This window comes from Sinocyclocheilus grahami, unplaced genomic scaffold (genome assembly GCF_001515645.1).
Source record: "Sinocyclocheilus grahami isolate Dianchi unplaced genomic scaffold, SAMN03320097.WGS_v1.1 scaffold248.1, whole genome shotgun sequence".
In the NCBI taxonomy this organism is placed as follows: Eukaryota; Metazoa; Chordata; class Actinopteri; order Cypriniformes; family Cyprinidae; genus Sinocyclocheilus; species Sinocyclocheilus grahami.
In genome coordinates this window covers 711,557-738,761 of record NW_015505427.1, presented here as the reverse complement: position 1 = coordinate 738,761, position 27,205 = coordinate 711,557, and the positions used below count along the sequence as shown (strand labels likewise).

At 38.2% G+C, this 27,205-nt stretch overlaps 3 protein-coding genes across 4 annotated transcripts; 1 reads left to right on the top strand and 2 right to left on the bottom strand.

Moving 5' to 3' along the window:
• Positions 1-90: 90 nt before the first annotated feature.
• Positions 91-9,014, bottom strand: LOC107598214 (XK-related protein 8-like). Of its 2 annotated transcripts, XM_016289492.1 has the most exons (5): positions 8,790-9,014; positions 8,271-8,643; positions 3,645-3,832; positions 1,328-1,944; positions 91-390 (listed from the first exon to the last, which is right to left on the bottom strand). In XM_016289492.1, the coding sequence occupies exons 2-5, from the start codon at positions 8,606-8,608 to the stop codon at positions 262-264; spliced, it is 1,272 nt and encodes a 423-aa protein (XP_016144978.1). In that variant the 5' UTR covers positions 8,609-8,643; positions 8,790-9,014; the 3' UTR covers positions 91-261. The 2 variants fall into 2 exon arrangements, with proteins under 2 accessions (XP_016144978.1, XP_016144979.1); XM_016289493.1 differs by lacking the exon at positions 8,790-9,014 and having other exon boundaries at positions 8,271-8,733.
• A 4,221-nt stretch (positions 9,015-13,235) lies between these two features.
• Positions 13,236-15,064, bottom strand: LOC107598235 (C-type lectin domain family 4 member F-like). The gene is made up of 5 exons (XM_016289514.1): positions 14,741-15,064; positions 14,371-14,664; positions 14,131-14,258; positions 13,938-14,044; positions 13,236-13,831 (listed from the first exon to the last, which is right to left on the bottom strand). Exons 1-5 carry the CDS (start codon positions 14,952-14,954, stop codon positions 13,672-13,674), a joined length of 903 nt encoding a protein of 300 aa, XP_016145000.1. The 5' UTR covers positions 14,955-15,064; the 3' UTR covers positions 13,236-13,671.
• Positions 15,065-24,830: 9,766 nt separating this feature from the next.
• On the top strand, positions 24,831-26,213 carry LOC107598234 (uncharacterized). Its single transcript, XM_016289513.1, has 3 exons — positions 24,831-25,314; positions 25,447-25,639; positions 25,746-26,213. The coding sequence occupies exons 1-3, from the start codon at positions 24,896-24,898 to the stop codon at positions 25,998-26,000; spliced, it is 867 nt and encodes a 288-aa protein (XP_016144999.1). The 5' UTR covers positions 24,831-24,895; the 3' UTR covers positions 26,001-26,213.
• The last annotated feature ends 992 nt before the right edge of the window (positions 26,214-27,205 follow it).

The window sequence follows — 27,205 nt, the reverse complement described above, 5'->3', positions numbered from 1 at the left end:
TGCTGTCTATGGAGGGTCAGAGAGCTCTCAGATTTCATCAAAAATATCTTAATTTGTGTTCCAAAGATGAACGAAGGTCTTACAGGTTTGAAACGACATGAGGGTGAGTAATTAATGACAATTTTCATTTTAACTTTAAAGACTTCATATTAACAGTAACATTATCCAACAGCAACATCATTTGTAACAACGCTATGTACAAGAATTTACAAATATAATAACATATCTGTAACAGTAAAACAAGCTAAATACCATTGATTTTTACAGTACTGATGCATTAGTTGCAACACATTCATTTGTTTTAACTGCAGACGAGGTGTTTGTTGTGTAGAAGTTAGCAGCATGTCGGCCCATCCTCTTGTTAATGGTGTGAAAAGAAGCACCGTCGACCTGAACATCCACAGGCGGCTCCACTCCATCCGTTACATCATATGTAGCTTTTCCCAAATCTGCAGGCCACCACAGTTTGGGGTGAAAACAGCAATAGTAGAGAACTTTTATCAACAGGCCCAAGACATAACAAAGCGGGATGGAGAGTATCAGACTGAAGGCGTACGACTGGGTCATCTCTGCATCTCGGTACAACCACCATGTGGTCAACAGGATGCTGGTGTCTGCGATTATAAACATGTGGTAGATCAGACTCCTGTCTCTGGTGTCTCCTTCAGCCACGTTAAACCAGCTGAAGTACCAGATGAGCCCTATGGTGGCCCGGTAGAGCCGTTCCCCCGCTGGGCTGTCCATGAAATCAGTGCCCTGCCTCCAGGCCCATATCACAAAGATGGGCCACAGAAGCAGGAAGTGAGCAGCGATGAAGCAGGGCAACACCGAGGCAAAGAGAGCAACCGAAGCCACACGTGGGCCAATCAGAAAGAGGTTCCAGAAGAAGTAGACCACAGATGACAACCAACCTTGCTTGTCCTTGTCAGGCAGAAATGAACGAAGTGACCGATGATAATCCACCACCATCCAGGCTATAGATGTAGTGGAGGCGCCCACACTCACATCTGCAGAACAGAAACATTAGTGTCATATTTCAGTTTCTTTTACATCAGTGGTACTCTATGTGAAAACATGAACTGCACAATAACGTTAACAGAAACTAACCTGATCACCCAGCTATTTATATGAAGTTAGATATATACAGAGCATATCATGTATGAGAACAAACATATTCTCACGCAGGGTGATATTTGCCGCTTGATTGCTTATATCATTGCAACGATATTAACTATATTATTATAATAACCATATTATCACCCAGCTCTAATCAGTAAAATGTGACTATAAGGCATGAAGATAAAAAAATATTATAAACACCGTCGACCTGAACATCCACAGGCGGCTCCACTCCATCCGTTACATCATATGTAGCTTTTCCCAAATCTGCAGGCCACCACAGTTTGGGGTGAAAACAGCAATAGTAGAGAACTTTTATCAACAGGCCCAAGACATAACAAAGCGGGATGGAGAGTATCAGACTGAAGGCGTACGACTGGGTCATCTCTGCATCTCGGTACAACCACCATGTGGTCAACAGGATGCTGGTGTCTGCGATTATAAACATGTGGTAGATCAGACTCCTGTCTCTGGTGTCTCCTTCAGCCACGTTAAACCAGCTGAAGTACCAGATGAGCCCTATGGTGGCCCGGTAGAGCCGTTCCCCCGCTGGGCTGTCCATGAAATCAGTGCCCTGCCTCCAGGCCCATATCACAAAGATGGGCCACAGAAGCAGGAAGTGAGCAGCGATGAAGCAGGGCAACACCGAGGCAAAGAGAGCAACCGAAGCCACACGTGGGCCAATCAGAAAGAGGTTCCAGAAGAAGTAGACCACAGATGACAACCAACCTTGCTTGTCCTTGTCAGGCAGAAATGAACGAAGTGACCGATGATAATCCACCACCATCCAGGCTATAGATGTAGTGGAGGCGCCCACACTCACATCTGCAGAACAGAAACATTAGTGTCATATTTCAGTTTCTTTTACATCAGTGGTACTCTATGTGAAAACATGAACTGCACAATAACGTTAACAGAAACTAACCTGATCACCCAGCTATTTATATGAAGTTAGATATATACAGAGCATATCATGTATGAGAACAAACATTTTCTCACGCAGGGTGATATTTCGCAACCGCTTGATTGCTTATATCATTGCAACGATATTAACTATATTATTATAATAACCATATTATCACCCAGCTCTAATCAGTAAAATGTGACTATAAGGCATGAAGATATAAAAATATTATAAACATGAAAATGACGATTTTTCTGTAAAGATTATTTGAAATGATGTGTACTTAACTTAATAAAATTAAATATTATATGAAAAAATTTAATTTTTTTAATAAGTTTAACTACTAAAATGACAAACTGACTAAATATATAGCTAAAAATAAATATTTAAAAACAAAAGTTAATTCAAAATATTAATAAATACTATAATAGTATATATATATATATATATATATATATATAGTAATTTCAGAAAGGCGGGGCATAGAGGAGAAACAATAATTTACATTATGTGGAAAATAATGGGGTTTGTTTACCTTAAACCGCATAAACACATTGCATTACACCAAATAATGTTCTTTTTAGCAACATCATATGACCCCTCTAATGACCACAGAGAGTCAGGACCTCGGTTTAACATCTCATCCGAAGGACGGTGCCTTTTGACAGTATTGTGTCCTCATCACTATACTGGGGCATTAGGACCCACACAGAACACAGGGTGAGCATCCACAGCTGGCCTCACTAACACCTCTTCCAGCAGCAACCTAGTTTTCCCAGGAGGTCCCACATCCAGGTACTGACCAGGCTCAACCCTGCTTAGCTTCAGTGGGCAACCAGTCTTGGGCTACAGGGTGATATGACTGCTGGCTTAAATAAGCTCATTAACTTTTAAAAGATCGTATAACCATGAAGGAAAAAAACTAAATTTTTAGATACAATATACAGTCTTGAGGGTCTATGAGGATCAGGTTTTTTTTCCTGCGTGTTGGTTTACTGTTAGTCTCACCACATGACTTTGATTTGGTGGACAAAAAAAAACATTTTAAACAAATAATAATTCTTAGGACTAGTATTTGTATTGATACTATTTTTTTTCAAATACTAATATGCAATGAGGCAGTTTTATTAAAATATTTTTATAAGAATTCATACTAAAAGAATCCACTAAACTTCTTAAGGTTTTCTTCTTTTTTGTAATGAGGCTTTTCTCTATACAGTGATACTAGGACAGCTGTCACTCTGACATGTTGCTCCCCCACCCTACATACATCAGCTAGATTGGTACTGTATTTGATTTCCAAAGCAAACTCTTAAACCTGTCAATGCCCATTTAAGTGGGTCAGATAACCACACATTACTGCATTTCCTGTGAGTCAATGTTCTCGGATCAGACTGCAAAAAAAATCAATTTCAACAAAGAGGAAATACTTCTACCACAAACTGTCAAGAGGAAATTGTGCATAATTTGGAGGAAGTTTTGCTGACAACAGTTTATTTAAATTATGTTATTAACAAACAACGAATGAATCTCATGCGGACGGTCATCTTTTGAGCTGATTGGATGTCATATACTTTATAGTGAAGTGGTTATAAGCATCAGAGCAGAAGTGGGTACCCACATTGGACCAGTCTTGCGTGATTGCTGCGCAGCATGATGTACATCATGAGGGTGAGCTGAGGTGCGCTCTCACAGAACGTCTCAATGAGCCGCAGCATGCTGAGGTCATGGGTCAGATAAACTGCATACTCAGACCCACACCCCTTTCGCCACCACACACGAAAACCCTGCCAGATAGCTGATATGTGCCTATGGAAAGAAAGAAAAAAAAAACAGAAGATATGAATCCATGTATCATTCGTTTTTTTTATTTAATATTGAAAGTAGAAAAATGAGAAAACAGCTCCTTTTTCGTTTTTTTCCAAAAAACGAAAATTCAGCTTAAATTTTTTCCACATGGGTGGAAAAATTAATAAACAGCTTGAATATTCGATTTCTACATGTGAGCGGGAATTAAACGCCCCTTTCTGCTGATTGGTCAACCGAAGATCAAACCGTGCCTTCATCAGTTCTTCTGCAGTATCACGCAGCAGAATAATAGTCCTCCACGGCTGCAGTTGTATAGATTCTTAAGCATTTATTGCAACTATATTTCATCTTTTTTCATCAAACAAACAGGCTAATTAATAGCTTGACACAACTCACAACCTGGGCAGAGTCTAGACAGGGCTTTCTTCTGTGTAGATATAAATTCTATTCTTTGCATCAGCTGGGCATGGCAGGGTATGATATGACAGCTGTCATAGCCTACCCTGCTCACTCAGTAAGTCTGTTTGTTTGTTTAATTAAGAAATTAATTAATTAATTAATTTCAAAATAAATATTTTAAACACCAAGACAAAAAGGAAAGAATAATAAATTGGCTTTGGTATATATAGGCCTAGGTTCACGCAAGAACGGTCATTCTGACTGACAACCGGAGAACAACAGATATTAAACAGCCTGCTGTTAGAGTTATATAATGTAGTCTTGTGTTTTATTAAAATTTGATTATAATTGATCTCTCAAAATGATATGCACTTGTGTGCAGCGTGAGCTACTGTGCACTCGCACTGCAACGCAAGAGTTTCATAAAATATAATAACTTGCCATTTCGGTTTGTTTCTCACCAAACCCTCAGTATACCTTCAGAATGCTTGGAATATACGTCATGAGATGCATAGGATTATTTTACGACAGATATGCATCCGCTTAAAAAAAAATAAATGAATAAAAAATAAAAAAAAAAAAAATCACCATTCTCTGCCATTAAATTGGCAAGTGCCAGCAGGACATTTTTGTGTTATTAAGTAATAAGCCTTTAGAACAACATTACGGTGAATATTCACTCTAGTTCACACAGTTCCAATAAATTGTGATGGGTTAAATAAACTCAATAAGCAGACAGACGCGACTGCAGTCAAGCGCAGACCAGTATTGAAGTGCACAGGAAATAAGCAGCAGTCATATTTAAAGCAGTTTAAATTAATATTGAGTACTGATTGACGTTCACTTGGATTTTTTCCCCATCGAGGGGAAATAACTTAATACTCTGTCATTTATAGTCGTATGGTAAAATGTATTTTTTTAATTGTGTAACCTTACGTTCAAAATAACTACAAAATGTCATGCCTTTGAAAAAAAAAAAAGAACAACAGAATGCACTGATTGCGTGATTGCTGCGCAGCATGATGTACATCATGAGGGTGAGCTGAGGTGCGCTCTCACAGAACGTCTCAATGAGCCGCAGCATGCTGAGGTCATGGGTCAGATAAACTGCATACTCAGACCCACACCCCTTTCACCACCACACACGAAAACCCTGCCAGATAGCTGATATGTGCCTATGGAAAGAAAGAAAAAAACCCAGAAGATATGAATCCGTGTATCATTCGATCATTCGTTTTTTGATTTAATATTGAAAGTAGAAAAAAAAATTCCCCATCGAGGGAAAATAACTTAATACTCTGTCATTTATAGTCGTATGGTAAAATTTATATTTTTAATTGTGTAACCTTACGTTCAAAATAACTACAAAATGTCATGCCTTTGAAAAAATAAAGAGAACAACAGAATGCGCTGCTTTATGTTTTCATATTTGGAGTTTCAGTTAGAGAGCGCCCTCTGGCCTTCGTTTGGAGATTTACTACTGATCACAGAACCATGCTTCACAACAAGCTGCGCATGAAAATCGCATTCGATTAATCGTACAACCCTATTGGCAACAATGATCATCGCTTCACGCTCTTCACCGAGCGCTCTGTGAAGAACGTGAAGCGATGATCATTGTAGCCAATCACAGTCATATCTGTTAACCATGTGAACACAATGCATGGCCAATCAGCGGTGTTTAAGAATCTCCTCAACAGTGCTCAAAATTACCATGGGAAACGCTGGTATCGTCACATTTTTTAAATTTCAGTACTGACTGGTACCAAAGTCGGTATTTTTGACAACCCTAGGTAGTGAGGGTGAGCCAAACCACCTCTATCACCCTGGGCACAGGAGGAGCCCCATAAGGACTTTGTGGTCTCTCAGAGCTCCACTTCTATCATCAAGTTTGGTGATGATACAGTAGTGATGGCCCTCATCTCCAACAACAATAAGCCTGCCTACCTTGATGAAGTGGAGAAATTGATATCATGGTGCCAGTCAAACTGTCTCTCTCTCTCTCTCTCTGAGTGTCAGCAAAACCAAGGAGTTGGTTGTGGACTTCAGGAGGCGGCATCAGCTGAATTTACACCCCACTCATCATTGGGGGGGACCCCAGTGAACAGAGTGAGCAGCTTCAAATACCTCAGTGTGCACATCACTGAGGATCTGACCTGGACTCATTACATTCATGCACAAGTAAAAAAGCCAGACAACGTCTGATACTACTGAGAAAATTCAAGGTTTCCCCTGTGATCCTGAAAACGTTCTATTTTGGGGTTATAGAAAGTATACTGACTCAGTGCATTTCATCGTGGTACGGGAACTGCTCAGCCCAGGCCTGTAAAGCCCTACAAAGTGTGGTGCACTCAGCTAAGTGTATTTTGAGAATTGATCTACGTTTTTTGCACAAAATCCACATCAGGCGATGCAAAGCTAAGGCTGTTAAGATTCTCAAAGACCCTGCCAGGATATTCACTATTCAGTCTGCTACAATCAGGCAGACGCTTCCGCAGCCTAATGGCTAGAACATCGACATGAAAACACACTGCACTTTTGGGGATCTGGTGGTGTAGGGTTACTCAAAACTCTGCACACTGCACTTTATGTTGAGTTAATCTATGCAATTCATACTTCCTGCACACTGTTGGCTTAGTTCTTCGTTTGAATAAATATGTATATATTTAAATTCTTTGTATAAAAAAGGCATTCTTTTGTATCATCTCTTTTATTGCACAGTCAACAGAGTATGCCAGACCTACATTTCACTGTTTGTATATTTACATAACTTTTATGTGACACATAAAATCTTGAATCTAGGCTGGTTTCAGCAGTTTTCAGGGATACTTGCATTAAATCCAAAACACATTACAAAACGTTGTGTATACAGTATCACGTACATCCAAATCCACATACACACAAACCACCAAGCGCCGATATACTACCTAAAAATTCGGAATGATTATTTGATAACGAGATTATTTTGCATGCTACACAGTTCAATTTTAACGCTCCATTTGAGTCCACCCAAAAATTATGAAAATTAGGTCATGTACACACCCTAGTGTCATTCCGAACCTGTATGAATTTCTTTTTTTGGAACATAAAAAAAAGAGTTATTTTTGAAGAATTTTGGTTATTTCAGTAACTACTTGTACTTTTACTTGAGTACTGTTTTCGGCTACTCTACCCACCTCTTGAGTAAAAGAGAGCGGAAGAAAAAAAGTAGGCCTATTCGGAAGTTGCATGTCTGGTTTATTCTATTAGGAGTTTGCAAAAAAGATTTCCCATGGCAATGCATTCTGATTCCCATTGACTTCCATTGTATTTTTGGTCCATATAATGGAAGTCAACGAAAACTGAAACTGTCAGGTTGCCAACCTTCTTCGAAATATGTTTCAGATGAGTAAATAACAGATTTTTCATTTTTGAGTGCGTCACAATGTTTTAAATTAAACAATATATTAGTGTGACATAAACAGAGCAACATGCATTAGGAAATCAGGGGAAATGTCAACATAACAATTGAACTATTGCATTACCATGCGTTTCTTTCTTTTTTTACACATCCATTTTAGTACCATATATTATGTGAAAGCACAGGCCCATTCAGTTTCCATGATATCATCATCAAAACATTAATGAAATGTGATAATGCCACAATCATTTGTGGGTAGTAGGCTCTAGATCCAAGTATTTTCTTTTTAAGGATGCGAATTTAAGGATTTGCATGTTTCGACTAAAACTGTTCATTCAATGGAAAGAAAATCAGCTCACTACCTAGGCTACATAACAAATGTCACTATGCACAAGCTGTCGCACAAGCTATACATGATAGCATGGCTATTACATGATCGGAATGTGACAAAAATAAAACAGTTTACAGATTTATCTAACTGAGCCTTTAGCTAAATATAAACAAACCTAAAATATTTTATTTTTGCACTTTTTTTTAATTGTATTTAAAACACTTAATTGAAATGTTTTCTCTTTTTTTGTTTGGTTAATTCGTGAGTAAATAAATCTTTTTGTAACACTCTCGCGACCGCAGTCTCACCTGATGAAGAAGCCCAGCTGACACACATGCAGGAAAAGCAACAAGTTTACTCTTTTCGCCCCGCTGAACAAAACTGCGTTCCCGGCGGACGCTTGAGACTCAAAGCCCTTCAAATCGCGATCATACTGCAGCCAAAACCAGCTGAAGAGCTGAAGGACGACAGATGACAGGAGCATGAAGCCCACGAAGACCCCGCACCACATGAGCTCTCCACGCGTGTAGAGCTCCCTCGCCACCCACAGATCCGAGCCCACATCGAACAGAAAAGTGCACACTCCGATGAGCGTGAAGAACCAATCCAGCAGGGAATACTTGGGGAACGTCGCGCAGTTCATCATGAGATGAGCTTCAACGCCGAAGCAGCGGACTGAAGTTCAGCCACAGCATGCATGTAGCCGCGTACCGTTAGCACACGCACGGTTGCAATTAAAGTTAGCTACATACAATTCCAGGAGCGGTTTAATCTTCACGTAACTGTTGATTCATGTCAAGCTTCAACGCCGAAGCAGCGGACTGAAGTTCAGCCACAGCATGCATGTAGCCGCGTACCGTTAGCACACGCACGGTTGCAATTAAAGTAAGCTACATACAATTCCAGGAGCGGTTTAATCTTCACGTAACTGTTGATTCATGTCAACGAGAACTCCACGAGAAAGCACGTCTTCAGAGCCATTTCTACAGCAGCAGATACACCACGACATTGTCTAGCACATGAACGCCACAAACTTTCAGCGCTGTGCAACTTAAGCCACGCCCACAGGACTTCACACACTGCGGCTGGTCACATGGAGATAGGTCATTATTATCTGTAAGCACTTTAAATTCTATTAAGCAGTAAGGGAACGCTCTTTTAGTAATAAGTATGAGAAGCTATGGGAGTGCACTAGCCAAGCTTAGGAAAGCTGAGGAAGAGGCAGTAATTGGTGAAATTGCTGTTGTTACTCAGAGGCCCCCTGAAAATCTCTCAAATGTTGAAACTGCTTTGCTTTCTAAATTACAAAACCAGCTTGATGATATTTACAAATGTAACGCTGAAGGCGCCTTTGTGCGATCTAGGAGGAGGTGGATGGAGCAAGGCGAACACAATTCTGCATACTTCTTCAGGCTCGAAACATCTAATGCCAGTTATAATAGCATGACTAAACTCAGTGCTGATGGTATCATAACAGATAACCCCAAGACAATTTCTGATTATTGCTATAAGTTGTTGTATACCTCTAGGTTCGATGAGGATGACACATCCTCATTTTTAGACTCAATAGTTGACCTGAATACCATAGAGGTAGATGGCAATAATCGGTGTGATGAACCAGTTTCCCTTAAAGAAACCATTGATTCTATTAATCATCTTAAAATCAGCAAATCTCCGGGGAATGATGGTATGACTGCAGAATTTTATAAGGCCTTCTCTGAACCCTTAGCTCCATTTCTTACAGAAGTTTATGCAGAGAGTATTCTGAGAACATCTCTTCCTCCTAGCTTGACACAGGGTGTGATTACTCTGATTCCAAAACCCAAAAAGGATCCACTTCTTATTGAAAATTGGCGTCCAATTTGTTTACTTAACACTGATTAGAAGATTCTAGCTCACATTTTTGCCCAAAGATTACAGAAAGTGATGAGCTATTTAATTGATGAGTCTCAATCTGGATTTATAAAAAAAATAGGCACATTTCTAATAACATCAGATTCATTTTAGACATCCTTGACTATTCTGATTTGATTTCAGAGGAAAGTTTTATTTTATTTTTTAGACTTCTACAAGGCATTTGACACCGTGGAGCATGCTTTTATTTTCCGTTGCCTTCGAAAATTTGGTTTTGGTGATTTTTTTTTTTTTTATAATGCCATAAGGACACTTTATGCTAATAGTAATTGCTCACTGAAATTTAGTTTTGGTTTGTCACCCAGATTCACCCTTCAGAGGGGCATCAGGCAAGGATGCTCTATCTCACCCTATCTTTTCCTCCTTGCCACCCAGATTTTCTCACACTATATTAATAAAAGTACCTTGAAAGGGATTCTTATTGCAGAAAGAGAAATAAAGATCAGCCAATTAGCAGATGACACTGCTCTTTTTTTAAGAGATGCCTCTTGGGTCCCTATTGCAATCTGCACTGTTGAAAGATTTTCTAAAGCTTCTGGTCTTTTTTTAAATTTGTCTAAATGTGAACTACTTTCAATTAAAGAGTGCAACCTTTCTACAATTAATAATATTCCAATTAAAGATAAGATATCTTATTTAGGTATCTCTATATGTAAAAATCAAAATAATAGGTGTGTATTACATTTTTCCCCAATTATTGAGAAAACACAAAGAAAATGTAATTTATGGCTGCAGAGAGACTTATCTCTGAGGGGAAGAATATTGCTTGCCAAAGGGGAGGCAATCTCAAAATGTTATTTAATTTCATATGGAAAAATGGCATACATTTTGAAATCTTGATAACACCATATTGAGCAACTATAGACCAATATCAAATCTTCCTTTTATAGGAAAGATTATTGAAAAGGTAGTCTTTAATCAGCTGAACAAATACTTAAACTCAAATGGATACCTGGACAATTTTCAATCTGGTTTCCGACCGCATCACAGCACAGAGACAGCACTCATTAAGATAATAAATGATATTCGCTTAAATTCTGAATCTGGCAAAATATCAGTGTTGGTACTACTAGATCTCAGTGCTGCGTTTGATACTGTCGATCATAACATACTACTAGAGAGACTGGAAAACTTGGTTGGGCTTTCTGGCATGGTAATTAAATGGTTCAGGTCATACTTAGAAGGGAGAGGTTATTATGTGAGTATAGGAGAGCATAAGTCTAAGTGGACGTCCATGACATGCAGAGTCCCACAAGGCTCAATTCTTGCACCGCTCTTGTTTAGCCTGTATATGCTCCCACTAAGTCAAATAATGAGAAAGAACCAAATCGCCTATCACAGCTATGCAGATGATACCCAGATTTACCTAGCCTTATCACCAAATGACTACAGCCCCATTGACTCCCTCTGCCAATGCATTGATGAAATTAACAGTTGGATGTGCGAGAACTTTCTTCAGTTAAACAAAGAAAAAACCATCTGATTTCCCCCTCCTCCATCTGTTCTCTCTCTCTCTTATATTATGTTTTAATATCTCTTACTCGTATTCGAGGTACACATGCGCACATGTATGCATTAGCTTTTCTGGGTTCAAATGTTCAAATGAGGACACGAAAGCTAGGACTCCAAGGTAATGGGGTTCGTGATGAACTATGAAGATAGTTCAGCATCCTTCGCCAAGTTTATTCCTAATATGTCCATATTTTCCTGTACATGTGGCCATTTTGTATAACACATATTCTTGGCCAACATCCTATATGAATGTCATCTATATCCTCATTGGTTAAAGGGTTGAAACTCCCCTCGACATATGCCTATATAATATCTTTGTATCTATGAATAAAGTTGAAGTATTGAGAATACCACTGAATGTGTGTTTTCTTGCTTCCCGGCCGTTATACACTTTGAGGGACTGAGAATTTTCCAGGTGGCAAAGAGAATCTATAGGGACCGATTGTTAATTACTGACAGTTATATACCTCTGTTTTGTACCCTGTAGTTTTTTTTCTCTTTTTTTCTTATTATTTATTTTGTTCTACATTGTGACTGCTTTTATCTTTGTCTATATAATGTTCTTAATAAATAAAAAAATAAAAATAAAAAAAAAGATAGGTCATTACCATATTCAAATCAATTTCAATACAAATAGATTCAATGTTTTTGCACGGAATTGGCTACATTTAAAATTGTTTGGAATTAGTCGTATGTCAATTTCATGAATACACTTTTACTCAGAAATTGCACAGTGTTTTTGTAGAACGTGCAAAATACATAAGTAAATACTATAAAAATGATTCAGTACACTATAAGTGTTATTTTTAGCACCTATGTGGAAGTGCTTTGGAGTCGTTTTAAAAGTTTTAATAATATGCATAGCCCTATTTGTTTCTGACCATTAGAGAGCAGTGTTGTACTGTAGTAGACCTTCATAACTAACTTATGTTACAACAAACTATATACATATATATAACATGCAGTTCATGGTGTGTGATGCTTTACTAGGCTTTTCTCACAGATCCATTTAATAGCATTACTACATGGATAATCAGCCCCTCCGTGAATAATTTCGAGCACAGTTCTCTCTTCTTTGTCCATTGGGTTCTCGAAGATCCCAGAACCTGCAACAGCAGATCAGCATTAGATGTTCAGTGCTGCTTTCTGTGTGATGTAACGTATTGTATTATTAAAATGCATGCCACCTAGTTAATATTGAGAATTGATCCCTAAACTAAATTTTAACCGTTTTCTCAGTCTCTTAAAGTTTGTGTTGCTTGTGTTTGTGTCAAGGAGTTTGGTATCTCTTGTTGCGTCTGTCCATATCCCATGCTCCATCAGTGTTTATATTGCCATGAATAGGCTGAGACATTTTTGTAAATGGTGGATGCTCCGTGTGTTTTTGTAGTCCTCTGCTTTTTGACTCTAATTTCAGTAGGTGAGGCCAGTGGGGGAAAAAAATATTTTTAAAGGGCATTGTAGTGTTCACCTTGTGGTTTCACTGATCTGAGGACAGTGTGTGAAGTCGCATGACACGCGACTCTTAAAGAAGCTAAAAGCAACGTTTTGCTTTAACATAACGTGAGTAAGTGACTTCTTTCTGTGTGACTTTAAAGCGTGCATGAAATCAAAATTCACAACATTTATTCCCACCAGGTGATTGCATGAGAGGAACACAACAAACTCACTGTAGCTGCTCTGGAGCTTCAATTCCCCTGTTATTCCATGTATTTAATCATGCCTCTAAAGCAGGTCACAGTGTGCTGCAAGAGATCAAATCCTTTACAGATGTGTATTTGATTCTTAAGAAACCCTTCAAATTCTTACTGGAGCTGACAATGACCAGTGTGGAGCCATACATAATCTTTAATAATGAAAATAACATAAGGGTAACATGTAAACAACTTGCTAAATATAAATAAAGTAAAGCAATCTGGGGTTTAGCTTTCAAAAAAGCAAACATCTAAATAATGGTAAGCCACGTATGTAGGTGAATAGTTTTTTTTTGTTGTTGTAGCAAAATACAACAGTTTTTAGGAAGCGACTACAAATGAATGCATGTATAGGCCTAAACAGGTATTACTTCTAGATCAGGAGTGTTCAGTCCTGCTCCTGCAGGGTCACCATCCTGAAGACTTGAGCTGTAACTCAACTGCCTGGAATCTTCTAGTGATCCCAAAGACCTTGATTCGCTGGTTAAGATGTGTTTTACCAGGTCTGGAACAGGGTTATTATCATTAGCTAAAACTTTAAAACTTTAAAAAAATTAAAACCCTGTGGGGAAAAAAGCGTGTGTTGTTCTTAGGGCCATCCACTCTTCTCACAGATCCATTGATAAGCACCATTGCAAGTAATATCAATCCACCCTATTAATTCAGGGTGCTTTTTTAAATAAGTCACAGCACAATTCTCTTGTCTACCTCCATTTGGCTCTGTTATTTGTCCACTGGATGCCCAGAACCTGCAACAGCAGATCAGCATTAGATGTTTAGTGCTGCTTTCTGCATGATATGATCCTGACTGTGAGAATAATTTATTACATAATAATCAGTTCAGTGCTTTCTCACCCAGAGGTCACGCTGGTGCCATCAACCCATTTCCATCTGCCCTCTTCCTTGATGTCAGTCACACCAATCCAGAATTCTCTTTTATCAGTCATTTTTGTAACAAAATCCTAAATAGATTCAGAGTTTATTTCATGAACCGACAATGGACACATTTCATCTGACACCACAAACACACACAGTATCTCTCACTCACTTGTTTCTCTCGGTTGTTTATGATGATCAGATCTGCTCCTCTCTCTGTACAGTATTTTCTGCTCTCAGTCCAGCTCTTCTTCAGTGATGAAATGAAGTAAAAGCTGAAGTTAGAGTGTAACCATCCATCTGTAAACACAACCAGCTCAGTTATTAGCTCATTATTCCCACCTAGAGTACAGCGAATGCTGAAACTTGTTTTTAGATATAGCATATTGCTTAGTTGCAGTTCAAAGTTCACCCGTTTCATTGAGAATCTTCTGCAGTCGATTTCTCTCTTGATTGAACTGGTCTCTTTGTTTGAATAATCCATTCCTTTCATTTGTCAGGTTTATGTACTTGGTTAGAAGCAGGTCACTCTGTTCTGTGAGGTTGTTAATCTTGGATAGTAGCTTGTGTGTCTCTTCTCTGTAGTTTGTGTTCTTTGTATGGAGGTGGACACACAGCACTATGACTGCAGTCAGCAGAACAACACACAGCAGCAACAGACACACTGCAGCTGCTCTGGAGCTTCTGATCTGCACTGGATCACTTCCTGAAAGTGACGGGTATAAAAATAAATGTTTCTTAATTTCTACACCCAATAAAATATCAGTTTGCTTGTATTTTACCTGTGTGTTGAGGTGTATGGTTTGCCTTGGTGCATCTGTCCATAACCCATGTTCTATCAGTGTTTATATTGCCGTAAATACTCTCAGACATTTTTGAGTGGCTTTCCCGCAGTCGTATAAATGATGGAAGCTGTGCGTTTTTAATGTGTGGTCTGTTTAAGACTCTACTCTTAGCAGATGGGCTGAACATGGACAAAGTATAGCAGCATGTCATATCCTGTCTGCTTATACCAATTTCATTTGCATTCCTTAAAAGGCATAGTTTTGCTGAAGAATATAATCACATGATTTGGTGTTGCTTGGTTTCACACTTTGTTTTGCACATCATCAGCATATTTATAGTCAAGTTATAGAAGAACGGAAACTATCTGAAGTCCATGTGTTAAGTTCAAAATCACAAGACACAACATTTAACAAAGCTGCTGTGCACTTAAATGTTTAGCACTTTGTTTGCAAAAGTTTGCAAATGTTTAGTTGTATGATAACAAAATATTTGTTAAACAACAACTCTGACTTGCTGGACTAAATATCCATATTATAAATATGAATTCATATTAATATGTATAATATTATTATATTAATATTAATAAATATGAATTATATTTTATAATGAATGTCCTTCTCTGCCTTGAAATAAAAAGGAAGAAATGGGGAATACAATAATAATGCAAATGAATACTAATGAATTAATAAGTCAATTATTATTATTATAAATTATTATTATTGTTACATTTTTTAAATCTTCAAGTTATGTAATGACACATTGAATACATGCATAAAAGCAATATACAGTGGGTACGGAAAGTATTCAGACCCCCTTAAATTTTTCACTCTTTGTTATATTGCAGCCATTTGCTAAAAAAGGGGGTCTGAATACTTTCCGTACCCACTGTATATACAGGTATAGACACACACACACACACACATTCATACAATTCTTTTAGTTTTACAGTTTTATATAAAAAAAATATGATAAAATAATAATGCTGTACTAATGAATACAAATGAAATTATCATTCTGTGTCTGTAGAACGAAGATTATTAATTGTGATATTAGTTTTAATCAAGACATTAGTTACTTGGTGTGTTATTTTAATGCTGTTTTTCAATACAGTTCAAACACATACTTATTCATTAGATAATATGAAACTTCAGAACATGACAAAATAACTTTTCTATTGTAATATATTTAAAAATGTAATTTATTTCTGTGATGCGAAGCTGAATTTTCAGCATTATTACTCTTCAATGTCACATGATCCTTCAGAAATCCAATATGCTGCTCGAGAAAGAGTTGTGCCACTTCATATATTTGTGGAAACTGTGGTACATTTTTTCATGATTCTTTGATGAATAGAAAGTACAAAGGCCAAACAAAGTAGTTTTGCTTTCACAACGAAGCACACAGCTCTTCACGACATGGTGGCGGCAGCAACAAAACTACAGTGAGAATAAAAGTTACACCTTTCTTTGCGTGAACATTTGGGCGGCGTTATGCAAATCTTCCCACATAGTGAGGTAGACATGTGGGGGCATGTTAGAACGAGCCGTTTTAGGTAGGCGTGGTTGACTCTTAACTTTTATAAAGAATATCTCTTTGGATTTGAGACTTTAGTCTTTGCAACTTTACAGATCTTCTTTATGCACCAAGAGCTTGTAACACTTCAAAGAGAAAGGAAAAATTGAAATCACATCATATGACCCCTTTAATGTATCCTACCTGAATAAAATTATTAATGTCCATAAAAAGAAATCGTTTTGATCCTAATCTTTTGAATGGTATAGTGTACCATGCTATAGGTTTTACTTTTCACAGATAAACCTTTTTAGTTGTGAGCATGAAGCATCAAACCATTCACTCTCAGTTTCCAGACAAGCACAATCTTCTCCATCTGAGTCCTCCTGTGTCCAGTTATCAGGTTCAGATAGACCAGCTGTCCTTTTATGCCGGAACCGGTCACAGTAAACCGTTGCACATTTCTCAGTTGCAATACAGAAATTAAAATGTAGCTCAACAACACGGAAAAGATGCATTTATGCCAGCTAAAGTGAATGAACTCAAACTCTTACGTTTCTCCTGAGAGAATTGTGTTGTCCACCCACATCCAGTGTCCTTCAGTGTACAAATCATGTAGTCCAATCCAATGCAGCTCTTTCAGCTTTATTGAGGCCAAATTATACTGGGAAAGGACATAATAAGACAAGTTCATGAGATGTGATATGTAATTGTGTCCATGTGAATTTAATAGTTATTTTGGTTATGGGGTTGGCCAAAAATACAAAACGTATTGTTGATTATCAACATTTTCTGGAAGTCAAGCACCTCCTTTTACTCACCAAGAGTTGTTTTTAAATCTAAAAACACACATAAATATATTGTACACTTATCTGATCATCTTTGCCTGCTAGTTTGACCAGCTGACCTCCAGTTTTCATACAATAATCTCGACTTTCCATCCAGTTCAGTTGTTCTGAAGAGAAATAGTACGAAGAGAAATAGTACTTTCTCCTCTCAAATGTGCTGTCTGTGCAAGAACAGTATGGATGCAGAACATCTGACATGAATGTATGCACTTTAAGAGAGCATTTATTTAGCAAAATGTCCAAGCTGATTTCTTGAGCATATGACCTAAGGGTTAAAATGTCTTGAGCTTTTTCCAGCTCAGATGAAGTTAATACAGATCACTGCAGTAGGATGGTCACAGTATCCAACCCAAAAGTTTCTCTTCCTCAAAAAATACACGCAGATGGAAGAAAAAAGAAAACCCAAGTCAGCTAAAATTAGTACTTTGGTGTCAGTACTTCAGTAACTTGAATTGTGAAAACAGCAGGTGTGTGTGTTACTCTTCCTCTCTTAGACTTCACTGCTCATGGAGATTTAGGGAATTTTATAGAAATAGTTCACCTATATAGAACTTACTTACTCACCTCAGTTTATTCATTGATATATGATTAAACTACAGTTCAAAAGTTTGAGGTCAGTAAAACTTTTTTTAATGTTTTTAAAGAAGTCTCTTAAATTCACAGAGGCTGCATTTCTTTGATCAAAAATACAGTAAAACAATAATATTGTGAAATATTATTACAATTTAAAATAAGTGTTTTCAATTGTAATATATTTAAAAATGTAATTTATTCCTGTGATCAAAGCTGAATTTTCATTACTCCAGTCTTCAGAGTCACATGATCCTTCAGAAATCATTCTAATATGCTGATTTGCTGCTCAAGAAACATTTCTTATTATTATCAATGATGAAAATTATGTTTTTGTGTAAACCTCAATACATTTTTAGGAATCTTTAATGAATACAAAGTTCAAAAGCACAGCATTTATTTAGAAATATTTGTAACATTATAAATTTAGTCTTTACTTTTACCGCAAACCTTTGAACAGTATTTTTTTAGCTTAACAAAATAACTGAACAAACAAACAAAAAAAAAAACGATATAGAAAATGTCGTTAAGAAAGTCCAACACAAAAAGTAAAAGACATAGCAGCACATGTGACACATGGGTAGCACACGGTCAATGAATTCACACCCACCCACAGTCTTTTCTCACACAGTCTTGGAACCTTCAAACTGAATGTCATTAATAATGACTAAACCAGAGTACGTCTCCTCACCTGTGGCATTATGCTCCTGTATTTCAATGTCGACTGCAGCATTTCTGTTCTGTTCTTTTAACAAATCAGATGACCTCAGTAGATGGGAATCTGAAGTAAGAATATCATATAAAAGTGTACTGGTGTAACGCATATTTTATACGTAAAATATGCCATGCTTACGATGTGAGTTATATGCTGCTGCACAATATGCAGCAAACTGTGCCTTGTATGTATGTATGTATGTATGTTGGACAATGTGTGCACCATCATAAGTGTTAAGATATTGTGTACTCACAGAGAATTCCCAGAACACACAGAGCCAGCAGAGCCACGAGCAGAGAGATACTAAGGACAGCCAGAAGAACTGCCTTACAGGACGGGTCTTTCTCTTTCCTAGATGAGAATGTGTGTTCAGATGCATCTGTAAACACCCAGGGCAGATCTATTACTCATATATGAATGTAAATTATGATACTATGTCTGCAAGTCTCTGTCTGAACACCTCAACATTTTGGTCACTTGAAATCAATTTAAGAGTCATATTCCTGCATTGAGAGGCACCTGAAATGTCTTTTCTCTTTGGATCCCAGTCCAGGTCATCACTGTTTCCATAAGCGTACCGGTCTGCTTCATCTAAGGGACGTAAAAGACCTTTTAAAATGTCAAAAGTAAACATTTTGTAAAGAAAAGATGGTGAAATGTAAAAGCATGTCTTACCAACTGAGGTTGGCTGTTTGTTATCTTTCGGCCTTATGAAATCACCATTTGCATAGACAGCTGCCATTCTACAAGTTGTCACACACAACCAGAAATCTAATCAGACCTTAGACTAATGTAACCAGGAAATGTCATGGCTGTTTTGAACTCAACCAAGAGGAAGTCAGAACTGAATCCTTTGAAGCATACAGCTACAGTGGGTACCGAAATGGACAGCACCTGAGTTAAATATATGAGTGTCACAGCAAAGGGTCTGAATACTTCGGACCATGTGATATTTCAGTTTTTCTTTTTTAATAAATCTGCAAAAATGTCAACAATTCTGTGTTTTCTGTCAATATGGGGTGCTGTGTGTACATTAATGAGGAAAAAAAATTAACTTAAATGATTTTAGCAAATGGCTGCAATATAACAAAGAGTGAAACATTTAAGGGGGTCTGAATACTTTCCGTACCCACTGTATATCCCCTAACAATGACATTATATGATGCATTGTACATCAGCATATTGTTTACATTAATTTAAAATTCATTACTTGAGTATAGTTTACTTATATAGTATATACAGTTGTGCTCATAAGTTTACATACTCCTTGCAGAATATGCAAATGTTAATAATTTTAACAAAATGAGAGCTCATGAAAATTGCATGTTATTTTTTATTTAGTACTGTCCTGAATAAGCTATTTCACATAACAGATGTTTATATATACTCCACAAGAAAAAAATAATAACTGAATTTATAAAAATGACCCCGTTCAAAAGTTTACACACCCTTGAATCTTAATACTTTGTGTCATTTCCTGGATGATCCAAGACGGTTTTTCTGTTTTGTGATAGTTGTTCATGAGTCCTGCATTGGTCCTGAGGAGTTCAACTGCCTGCTGTTCTTCAGAAAAAAATCCTCCAGCTCCTGCACATTCTTTGGTAGAAATAATGTTTAGGTCCACACAGGAGAATCTGAGAAACAGCTAAAGTAATACAAGCGCAATTTTTTTTACATTTGCATAGGAATTACGTTTTTTATAATGTTGCGTCACATGTTAATCAAAGTTTCTGCTTCAAAGACTGTTCACTTTTTTAGCGCTGAATGATACACATTAAGTTGTAGTAGCTACCCAACTTTTTCTTGCCGTAAAAATGGGCGCAGCCATTTGTAAATTCTATGGGTCTAGCTTCCGGTCTCATCCGAGTCCAGCTATTTTTAGCTGTACAAAACAGTTCATTTTGCTGCTTGATATCGAAAATGTCTTATCATATTATTTTAATGTATTACCTTAATTATGAACACACTGGTTTGTAGTGCAAACCGTTTTACCGTTTACTGTACGTTGTTATTCTCCTTCGTTATTTACCTATAGCGGCTAATGAACCGGAAGTCTCACCCATAGGCTTACTTCCGCGTTGAAGAAAAAGGTGGATAGGCTACTAATAAAAAACAATATTATAACATTTAACACATAACAAAGCGAATTACGTTATGCGCATATAAAACACCTGTATTCAGATTTAAAAACGACATTTGCAATATTTATGTCTAGTCTGTCCGCTGATGTACAGTTCACTCATGAAGATGAACATAATTCGCTTGCGCTTTAAATCAAGCAGGTAAAATTCTCAAACTAATTGACCTGCTCATGAAGTTCGCGTTGTAAGTGTACGGTACAGGGAAACGTTAGCTATAAGAAAAATAGATGATTTCCTATTCATTTGACCCGTTAACTGTCACCGTCCCACCTGTGGGACGTTTGGCGCTCTTTTTCTTTGTTGTCTTTTTTCTCTATCAAATCTTTTAGTAATCATCATAAATCATATATCATTTGAAAGCTTAGAAGCCCAAGATTCATCCTGTGAAAACCATTTCGAAATCAGACATTGCGTTACCATGGAAATGGTACTTTAAAATCTTTTGGCGGTCTCCTCCCCCTTAGTGGGCGGTGTCAAGTGTCATATTACAAAATGCATTACGGTCTTTTAAAATCAAAACTTTTTATAATCTTGACAAAAAACATATCATTGGAAAGGTCTGAGTCTCAGGATAGAAGCAATATTGACAGAGAAATCTAGACATTTATGACAGAAAAAATGCATTAAAAATCCTTATGTCTGTATTCCAAAGTGTTCATAAATTACAACAATTTAAGTCTGGATAGTGCACCCGCATGCCTATTTTAAAAAATGGGGGGTGACAGTTAAAGGGTTAAAATCCCAAAATGGCGGCGGGGACGCTTTACTGTTTACTGTCGAGAGCAATCAACGAGGAGGGAGATGTTTCGCGGCCCCGGTTGCCATGGTAACTCAGACCCGTCACTATGGAACGTTCGAGGATGACGTCACATTGGGCCACTGTAAAGCCGGATTTGGAACCTTATTTCACTGTCGCTTGCTGTGCGAGTAATATCAGTGAACACTGAGTGAATATCTGTCTGAACGAGTACGACAATCTTGCTGAATCGTCTTCTCATAAAAGACCAGAAATTCAGTTTAACAATATCAAACCCCGAGAGAGAGAGAGAGAGATCTGTGAACACTCTCAGAACAATGTAAACCAGAATTGTTGAAAGTCTCAGTATACTCTGTAGAATATGAAGAGTCCTCATATAGGATCAGAGATGGCTTTTAACAAGAATGCATCATCATCTTCTTCCTCCTCCTCCTCCTCTTCATCATCCTCAGTTGTGGATGAAATGTCAGAGATGTCGCTGAGGAACGCATCTCTCGACTCATCTGATGAGGAAGTTTCCTCCAGTCACACTGACAGGCTTGTGAAACATCAACTGCTGCTCAACAAAATCTTGGACCTTCAGTACAGAGCCCGAGAGCGCCAGGAGGAGTTTCAGTCACTGCTGGAGCGATTTAACAGTACACGTTAGTCATCGGTTTTTAGTTATACATTTATGCATATGTAGTTCAGTACTCAGAGCACTGGCCAGGGAGTCGAACAGAGAGGTCAAGTTAATGGCTTTATTAATTGGCCTGATTCTTCAAGGCCATACAAAAAACTAGCACTTCAAATAAATAAAAGAATACAAATAAATCAGGCATAATTAGGCATTTATTGGTATTCAGTTGTACTTAAATGCAAATCGATTAACCATATAGGAAGCTAGAGAGAAATAAGACACACCCATATAATTTTGCTGATTAAAAACGGCAATTTAAAATGTGATTGGGGGGTGATTCCTGTGCTTGTTTATGGGGCAGCAAAATTTGGACAAAATGTTGTGATTATATAGGCTATCAATATGGCTATAAAATAAAATAATAATAATTATTAGTATTATAGCCTAATATAATTGTTATATAGCCTAATATGAAATTATTGTTATTGTATTATTATATTAGAAAAAAAGGCTAGTAAAATAAAAATAATAGAAGAAATATTAATAATGTTAGCGCTTAAAACTATCAAATCAATAATAACATTCATGGCTTATTTCTTAATTTTCTAATATTAAACAATCAACCTTAAACCTTAAGAGCCATAGAGAGCCCTTAAAACTTCTGTTGATAAGCGTTTCAGGGAAGATGGATGGTGCCTAATGCATTGACAGATTTACTCTAAAGCCCCAAATTCGGATCAGATGCAGAGATGAGATCTGCGCTTCACTTTGAAACGAAGCAGCGCGTATATTTAATTAAATTGCAGCCTTTGAGATTTGACAGTCACAACAAGCCAATTCTCGATTTCAGTGTTATTTTGATTATCTGTGCAGCCCTAACCCATATATTGGTGTGCTTTTTTAATGTAATCTTAATTGTACTTAACAGTTAATGATACTTATGTTTTACTTCTTACAGGGGAATCGCTAGAATGGGAGATTGAAAAAGTGGAGAAATCCATGGTCAGCATGGAGTGGCTGGAGGACTTGCAGAAGATCGTTGATGAGTTCCAGGCCAATATGGCATACAATGTGAGCCGCCTTCGAGAGAACTTCAGAAAAATGCAGGAGGTTGCATCTAAAAAAGTTCTGACCGTGAAGCCAAAAGGTAAGTTAACGTACACACACCATTTGAATCGCTTTGGTTGCGATGCGATCTAAAATGCTATGTCAGGGTAGCTTACAGAGTAAAATGTGTTTGCTTTCAGGTAAACCAGGAAAAGATCTGGATGCCAAAGTAGTTAAAAGCATCCAGTCTCTGCCGTCTTGTCCCACGGTAGCAGAATTGAAGGCGAATTCAACCGCTGCATCAACGTACTCATCAAACCTGATCAACGTGTTGAATAGCATCACCAAATCGACCTCCTGCAGTCCAGCCACAAGCAGGGCACTAAAACTATCAGCAGCGACCATTGAAAACCTCAACAAGGCTTTTCAAGATCACTGCTTGGAAATGAAGTCTCTCAAGACACCTCAGAAAGAGAGCAAAGTGGCTCAAGATGTGAACAGAGATGTCTTAGTTTCTCCTGTGCACCAAAATGGATCTGCGGTTCAGCAGCAGAAGGTACAAAAATTGCCTGCTTTTCCTGTGAAACCCAAGGCAGATGATTTTGGTTTCCCTCAGGTCAAAGAGCTTGTACGGGAGACAGATGTTGAAGTGTTGCCACTAGAAAGACCAGTGGCAACATTAGACACAGCTCCAAAAGACCTCCAGAGTCCATCTGCCCATGGCCCGTTTCCTCCTGCCCCTGCCAAGACTTTTGCTCTCCCCAAGATCACACGATCTGTCGAGGAGACAAAAGTTACCATAGAGCAAAAGGCAAACGTCACATCATTTAAAGAGAAACAAGTTGATGCAGAGACAATGGAGAGAACAGAGACATCATTTGAAGAGACGATGGCTCAGAAAGACCTCCAGAGTCCATCTCTTCGTAGCTTCCATCGTCCGTCCCCCGTCAGATCTTCAGCTCTTCCTCAGATTTCGCAGTCTGTGGAGGAACCAAAAGTTGATACTGAGACAATGGAGAGAACAGAGACATCATTTGAAGAGACGATGGCTCAGAAAGACCTCCAGAGTCCATCTCCTCGTAGCTTCCATCGTCCGTCCCCCGTCAGATCTTCAGCTCTTCCTCAGATTTCGCAGTCTGTGGAGGAACCAAAAGTTGATACTGAGACAATGGAGAGAACAGAGACATCATTTGAAGAGACGATGGCTCAGAAAGACCTCCAGAGTCCATCTCCTCGTAGCTTCCATCGTCCGTCCCCCGTCAGATCTTCAGCTCTTCCTCAGATTTCGCAGTCTGTGGAGGAACCAAAAGTTGATACTGAGACAATGGAGAGAACAGAGACATCATTTGAAGAGACGATGGCTCAGAAAGACCTCCAGAGTCCATCTCTTCGTAGCTTCCATCGTCCGTCCCCCGTCAGATCTTCAGCTCTTCCTCAGATTTTGCAGTCTGTGGAGGAAACAAAAGTTAATGCGGAGACAATGGAGAGAACAGAGACATTCTTTCAAGAGACGATGGCTCAGAAAGACCTCCAGAGTCCATTTCTTCGTAGCTTCCATCGTCCGTCCCCCGTCAGATCTTCAGCTCTTCCTCAGATTTTGCAGTCTGTGGAGGAAACAAAAGTTAATGCGGAGACAATGGAGAGAACAGAGACATTCTTTCAAGAGACGATGGCTCAGAAAGACCTCCAGAGTCCATTTCTTCGTAGCTTCCATCGTCCGTCCCCCGTCAGATCTTCAGCTCTTCCTCAGATTTCGCAGTCTGTGGAGGAACCAAATGTTGATACGGAGACAATGGAGAGAACAGAGACGTCATTTGTGGAGACGATGGTTCAGAAAGACCTCCAGAGTCCATCTCCTCGTAGCTTCCATCGTCCATCCCTCATCAAATCTTTTGCTCTTCCTCAGATTTCACAGTCTGTAGAGGAGACAAACGTTTATGCTATGTCAGTGGAAGAACGCCAGAGTCCGTCTCCTGTCCACACCCGTCCTTCCTTGTCTGTGAAACTGCCCAAAATTCGGACTCAAGTAAAGCCATCACTTCAGAAGTCTGACAAACCAGAGACTTGCAAATATGATTCTGCAGTCTCGGGCAGCATTGAGGAGCGGTACATGAAGAACAGCGAGGAGGACGGTGACAAACTGCTTCGTGCAAGCATGAAAGACCCATCATTCGTAATTGACATCAAAGCTCAAGAAAACAACCTTCAGCAGCTGGATCGAGCTTTTCAAAATAACAACATCTCCTCTGAAATGTACAACCTGTGCAGAGGAACCGTCAATCAGACACTTAAGAGTGTTGAGCTGCGTCTTGGATGTCTTTTACGGAGATACATCAAACATGTCCAAATGAAGCAATTAAGGTAAGAAAAACTTCCTTTGGCTAACGGTTTGTTTGATTATAGGCTAATTATGTGTTTTGTGGTAAATCATTTTACAATGTGCCATAACAAAAATCTCATTTTTGCTCATTGCACGTTTTCTCTGATATATAGGAAGACGCTCGATGGAAATTTCAAGGCGACCAGAAATTTAAGGGATGGACTGGAGTTCAAAAAAGTTCATTCTCAGCTCTGCAAATTTGACCGTTTCCAGCAGAGTGTGAACAAAATCTGGGACGCCAAGCAAGCCTCCACTGATGAGACACGCAGACTGTGCATCGCACGGACGGCCCATTTATACCGACAGGTCAGTACGAATTAGACAAAATGGCATTAAAGCATTGATACTGAGTCTAACACTAGTTTGTCATGTTCTAATAATGTAAACAACATTAATAATGTTTCACCTACAGGTGAATGCGGTGCATGGCCTACATCTGACAGGCATATCATGTGTGCAAAGGCATGTATCATTGCCTCTGCTCACTGTGACACCTGTGCGGTTCAGCTCCGATTTGTGTCCGTCTCCTCCTCGGGATCCTCAAACTGCAGCCAGCAGAGCCAGTCCAGCGCATAATCCTCAAATCCACCCCAAAGCTCTGCACCGCACAAAGGCGACCAGGAACATACCAGGCAGTTCCCTGAAGATCAGTCACATTCAATATTGATGGCCAGTGTCAACAAGTAATGTGTAGAATAATGGCTTGTAAATGAACCCAAGAACAGATCCTTGAAATGTCACTAAATTAAAACAAAAGCGAGGACTCTGGAGGCTTCGCATCAGGAACGGACTCTGGCATGGATACAGCAACTGAAACAGAAACAATGGCCTGTATATAGACATAAGAAGATGGGTTCATTTACATTTGTTACACTGCACTGCTCAATTAGCAGTTATTGACATTTGATTGGTTAACCCATATTAGTGATTTCAAGCTTTGCCAGAGTCAATTGTATTAACATTTTTTTAAAATAAAATTATATATAGAGAGAGCGAGAGAGAGGAAGGTAGAGCTATGTCTTAGTCAGTATATATTTGTGTTCAAGCTGATATAATAAAAATTATAAATAATAACGATATAAATCTCTCTTTATTGCTGGGCACCTAAATCTTTTAATCAATTATTTTGAAATTCACATTCAGTGTGTTTGTGAAGATTCCAAACCAGGTCAGCATAAGGGTCTGCTTCAGCGAAGCGATGTAGAAGAAAAGACCTTAAAAACGCAAAGAAAAAAAGTTTTATTTTATTTACATGAATTCATTTAGCAGAAGCAGGTGTTTTTTGGATTTATTGACATTATTCTGAATTATCGCTGAACCTTAGAAGCGCATCACTGAGTAGATTAGGTTGTATGGTCTATAATACAGAGACCCTATAGGGACATGGTGATGGAAAATAATTATATTCCAATGCTTATGTCAGTGGACTATAAACACTAAAATAAAAATAATAAAGCATGTACATCTGGGAAAATGCTATCAAAATGTGTGTAATGTGTAAGTCTGATAATGCTCGACCTTTTTTAAAAAAGACATGTTTAATATTGCCATCTCCTGGCGCTTTTGAGAAACACATTTAGACAAAGATGTAACTATATCCCGGTTCCAGTTGTTTAGAATCACTTTTTTTTTACTCTTGATATTATGGTGTAAATTTACAAAAATAATTTTAGGTCTCATTATCTCTTGTTTGTGCGAGAAAAAGAGCATCTCAAGTCATTAAAATCATGCATGAATATTCATGCTTTGTTAATTTTGCAAAAGAACCAAAGACTTAAACTACTTCAGTCTGTGTGCACTGAATTTATTTAATACATGAGTTTCACAATTTGAGTTGAATTACTGAAATAAATGAACTTTTCCACAACATTC

What these genes read in the sequence shown, in the direction of transcription:
- LOC107598214 (XM_016289492.1), bottom strand. Translation starts at nt 8,608, where the DNA reads ATGATGAACTGCGCGACGTTCCCCAAGTATTCCCTGCTGGATTGGTTC. An exon ending in CAGCTGGGCTTCTTCATCAG is followed by an intron (nt 3,833 to 8,270) that starts GTGAGACTGCGG and finishes TTCTTTCCATAG; the next exon opens with GCACATATCAGCTATCTGGC. An exon ending in TCACGCAAGACTGGTCCAAT is followed by an intron (nt 1,945 to 3,644) that starts GTGGGTACCCAC and finishes TCTGTTCTGCAG; the next exon opens with ATGTGAGTGTGGGCGCCTCC.
- LOC107598235 (XM_016289514.1), bottom strand. Translation starts at nt 14,954, where the DNA reads ATGACATGCTGCTATACTTTGTCCATGTTCAGCCCATCTGCTAAGAGT. An exon ending in CCATACACCTCAACACACAG is followed by an intron (nt 14,665 to 14,740) that starts GTAAAATACAAG and finishes CGTCACTTTCAG; the next exon opens with GAAGTGATCCAGTGCAGATC. An exon ending in TAAACAACCGAGAGAAACAA is followed by an intron (nt 14,045 to 14,130) that starts GTGAGTGAGAGA and finishes GAATCTATTTAG; the next exon opens with GATTTTGTTACAAAAATGAC.
- LOC107598234 (XM_016289513.1), top strand. Translation starts at nt 24,896, where the DNA reads ATGTCAGTGGAAGAACGCCAGAGTCCGTCTCCTGTCCACACCCGTCCT. An exon ending in GTCCAAATGAAGCAATTAAG is followed by an intron (nt 25,315 to 25,446) that starts GTAAGAAAAACT and finishes TCTGATATATAG; the next exon opens with GAAGACGCTCGATGGAAATT. An exon ending in CGGCCCATTTATACCGACAG is followed by an intron (nt 25,640 to 25,745) that starts GTCAGTACGAAT and finishes TTTCACCTACAG; the next exon opens with GTGAATGCGGTGCATGGCCT.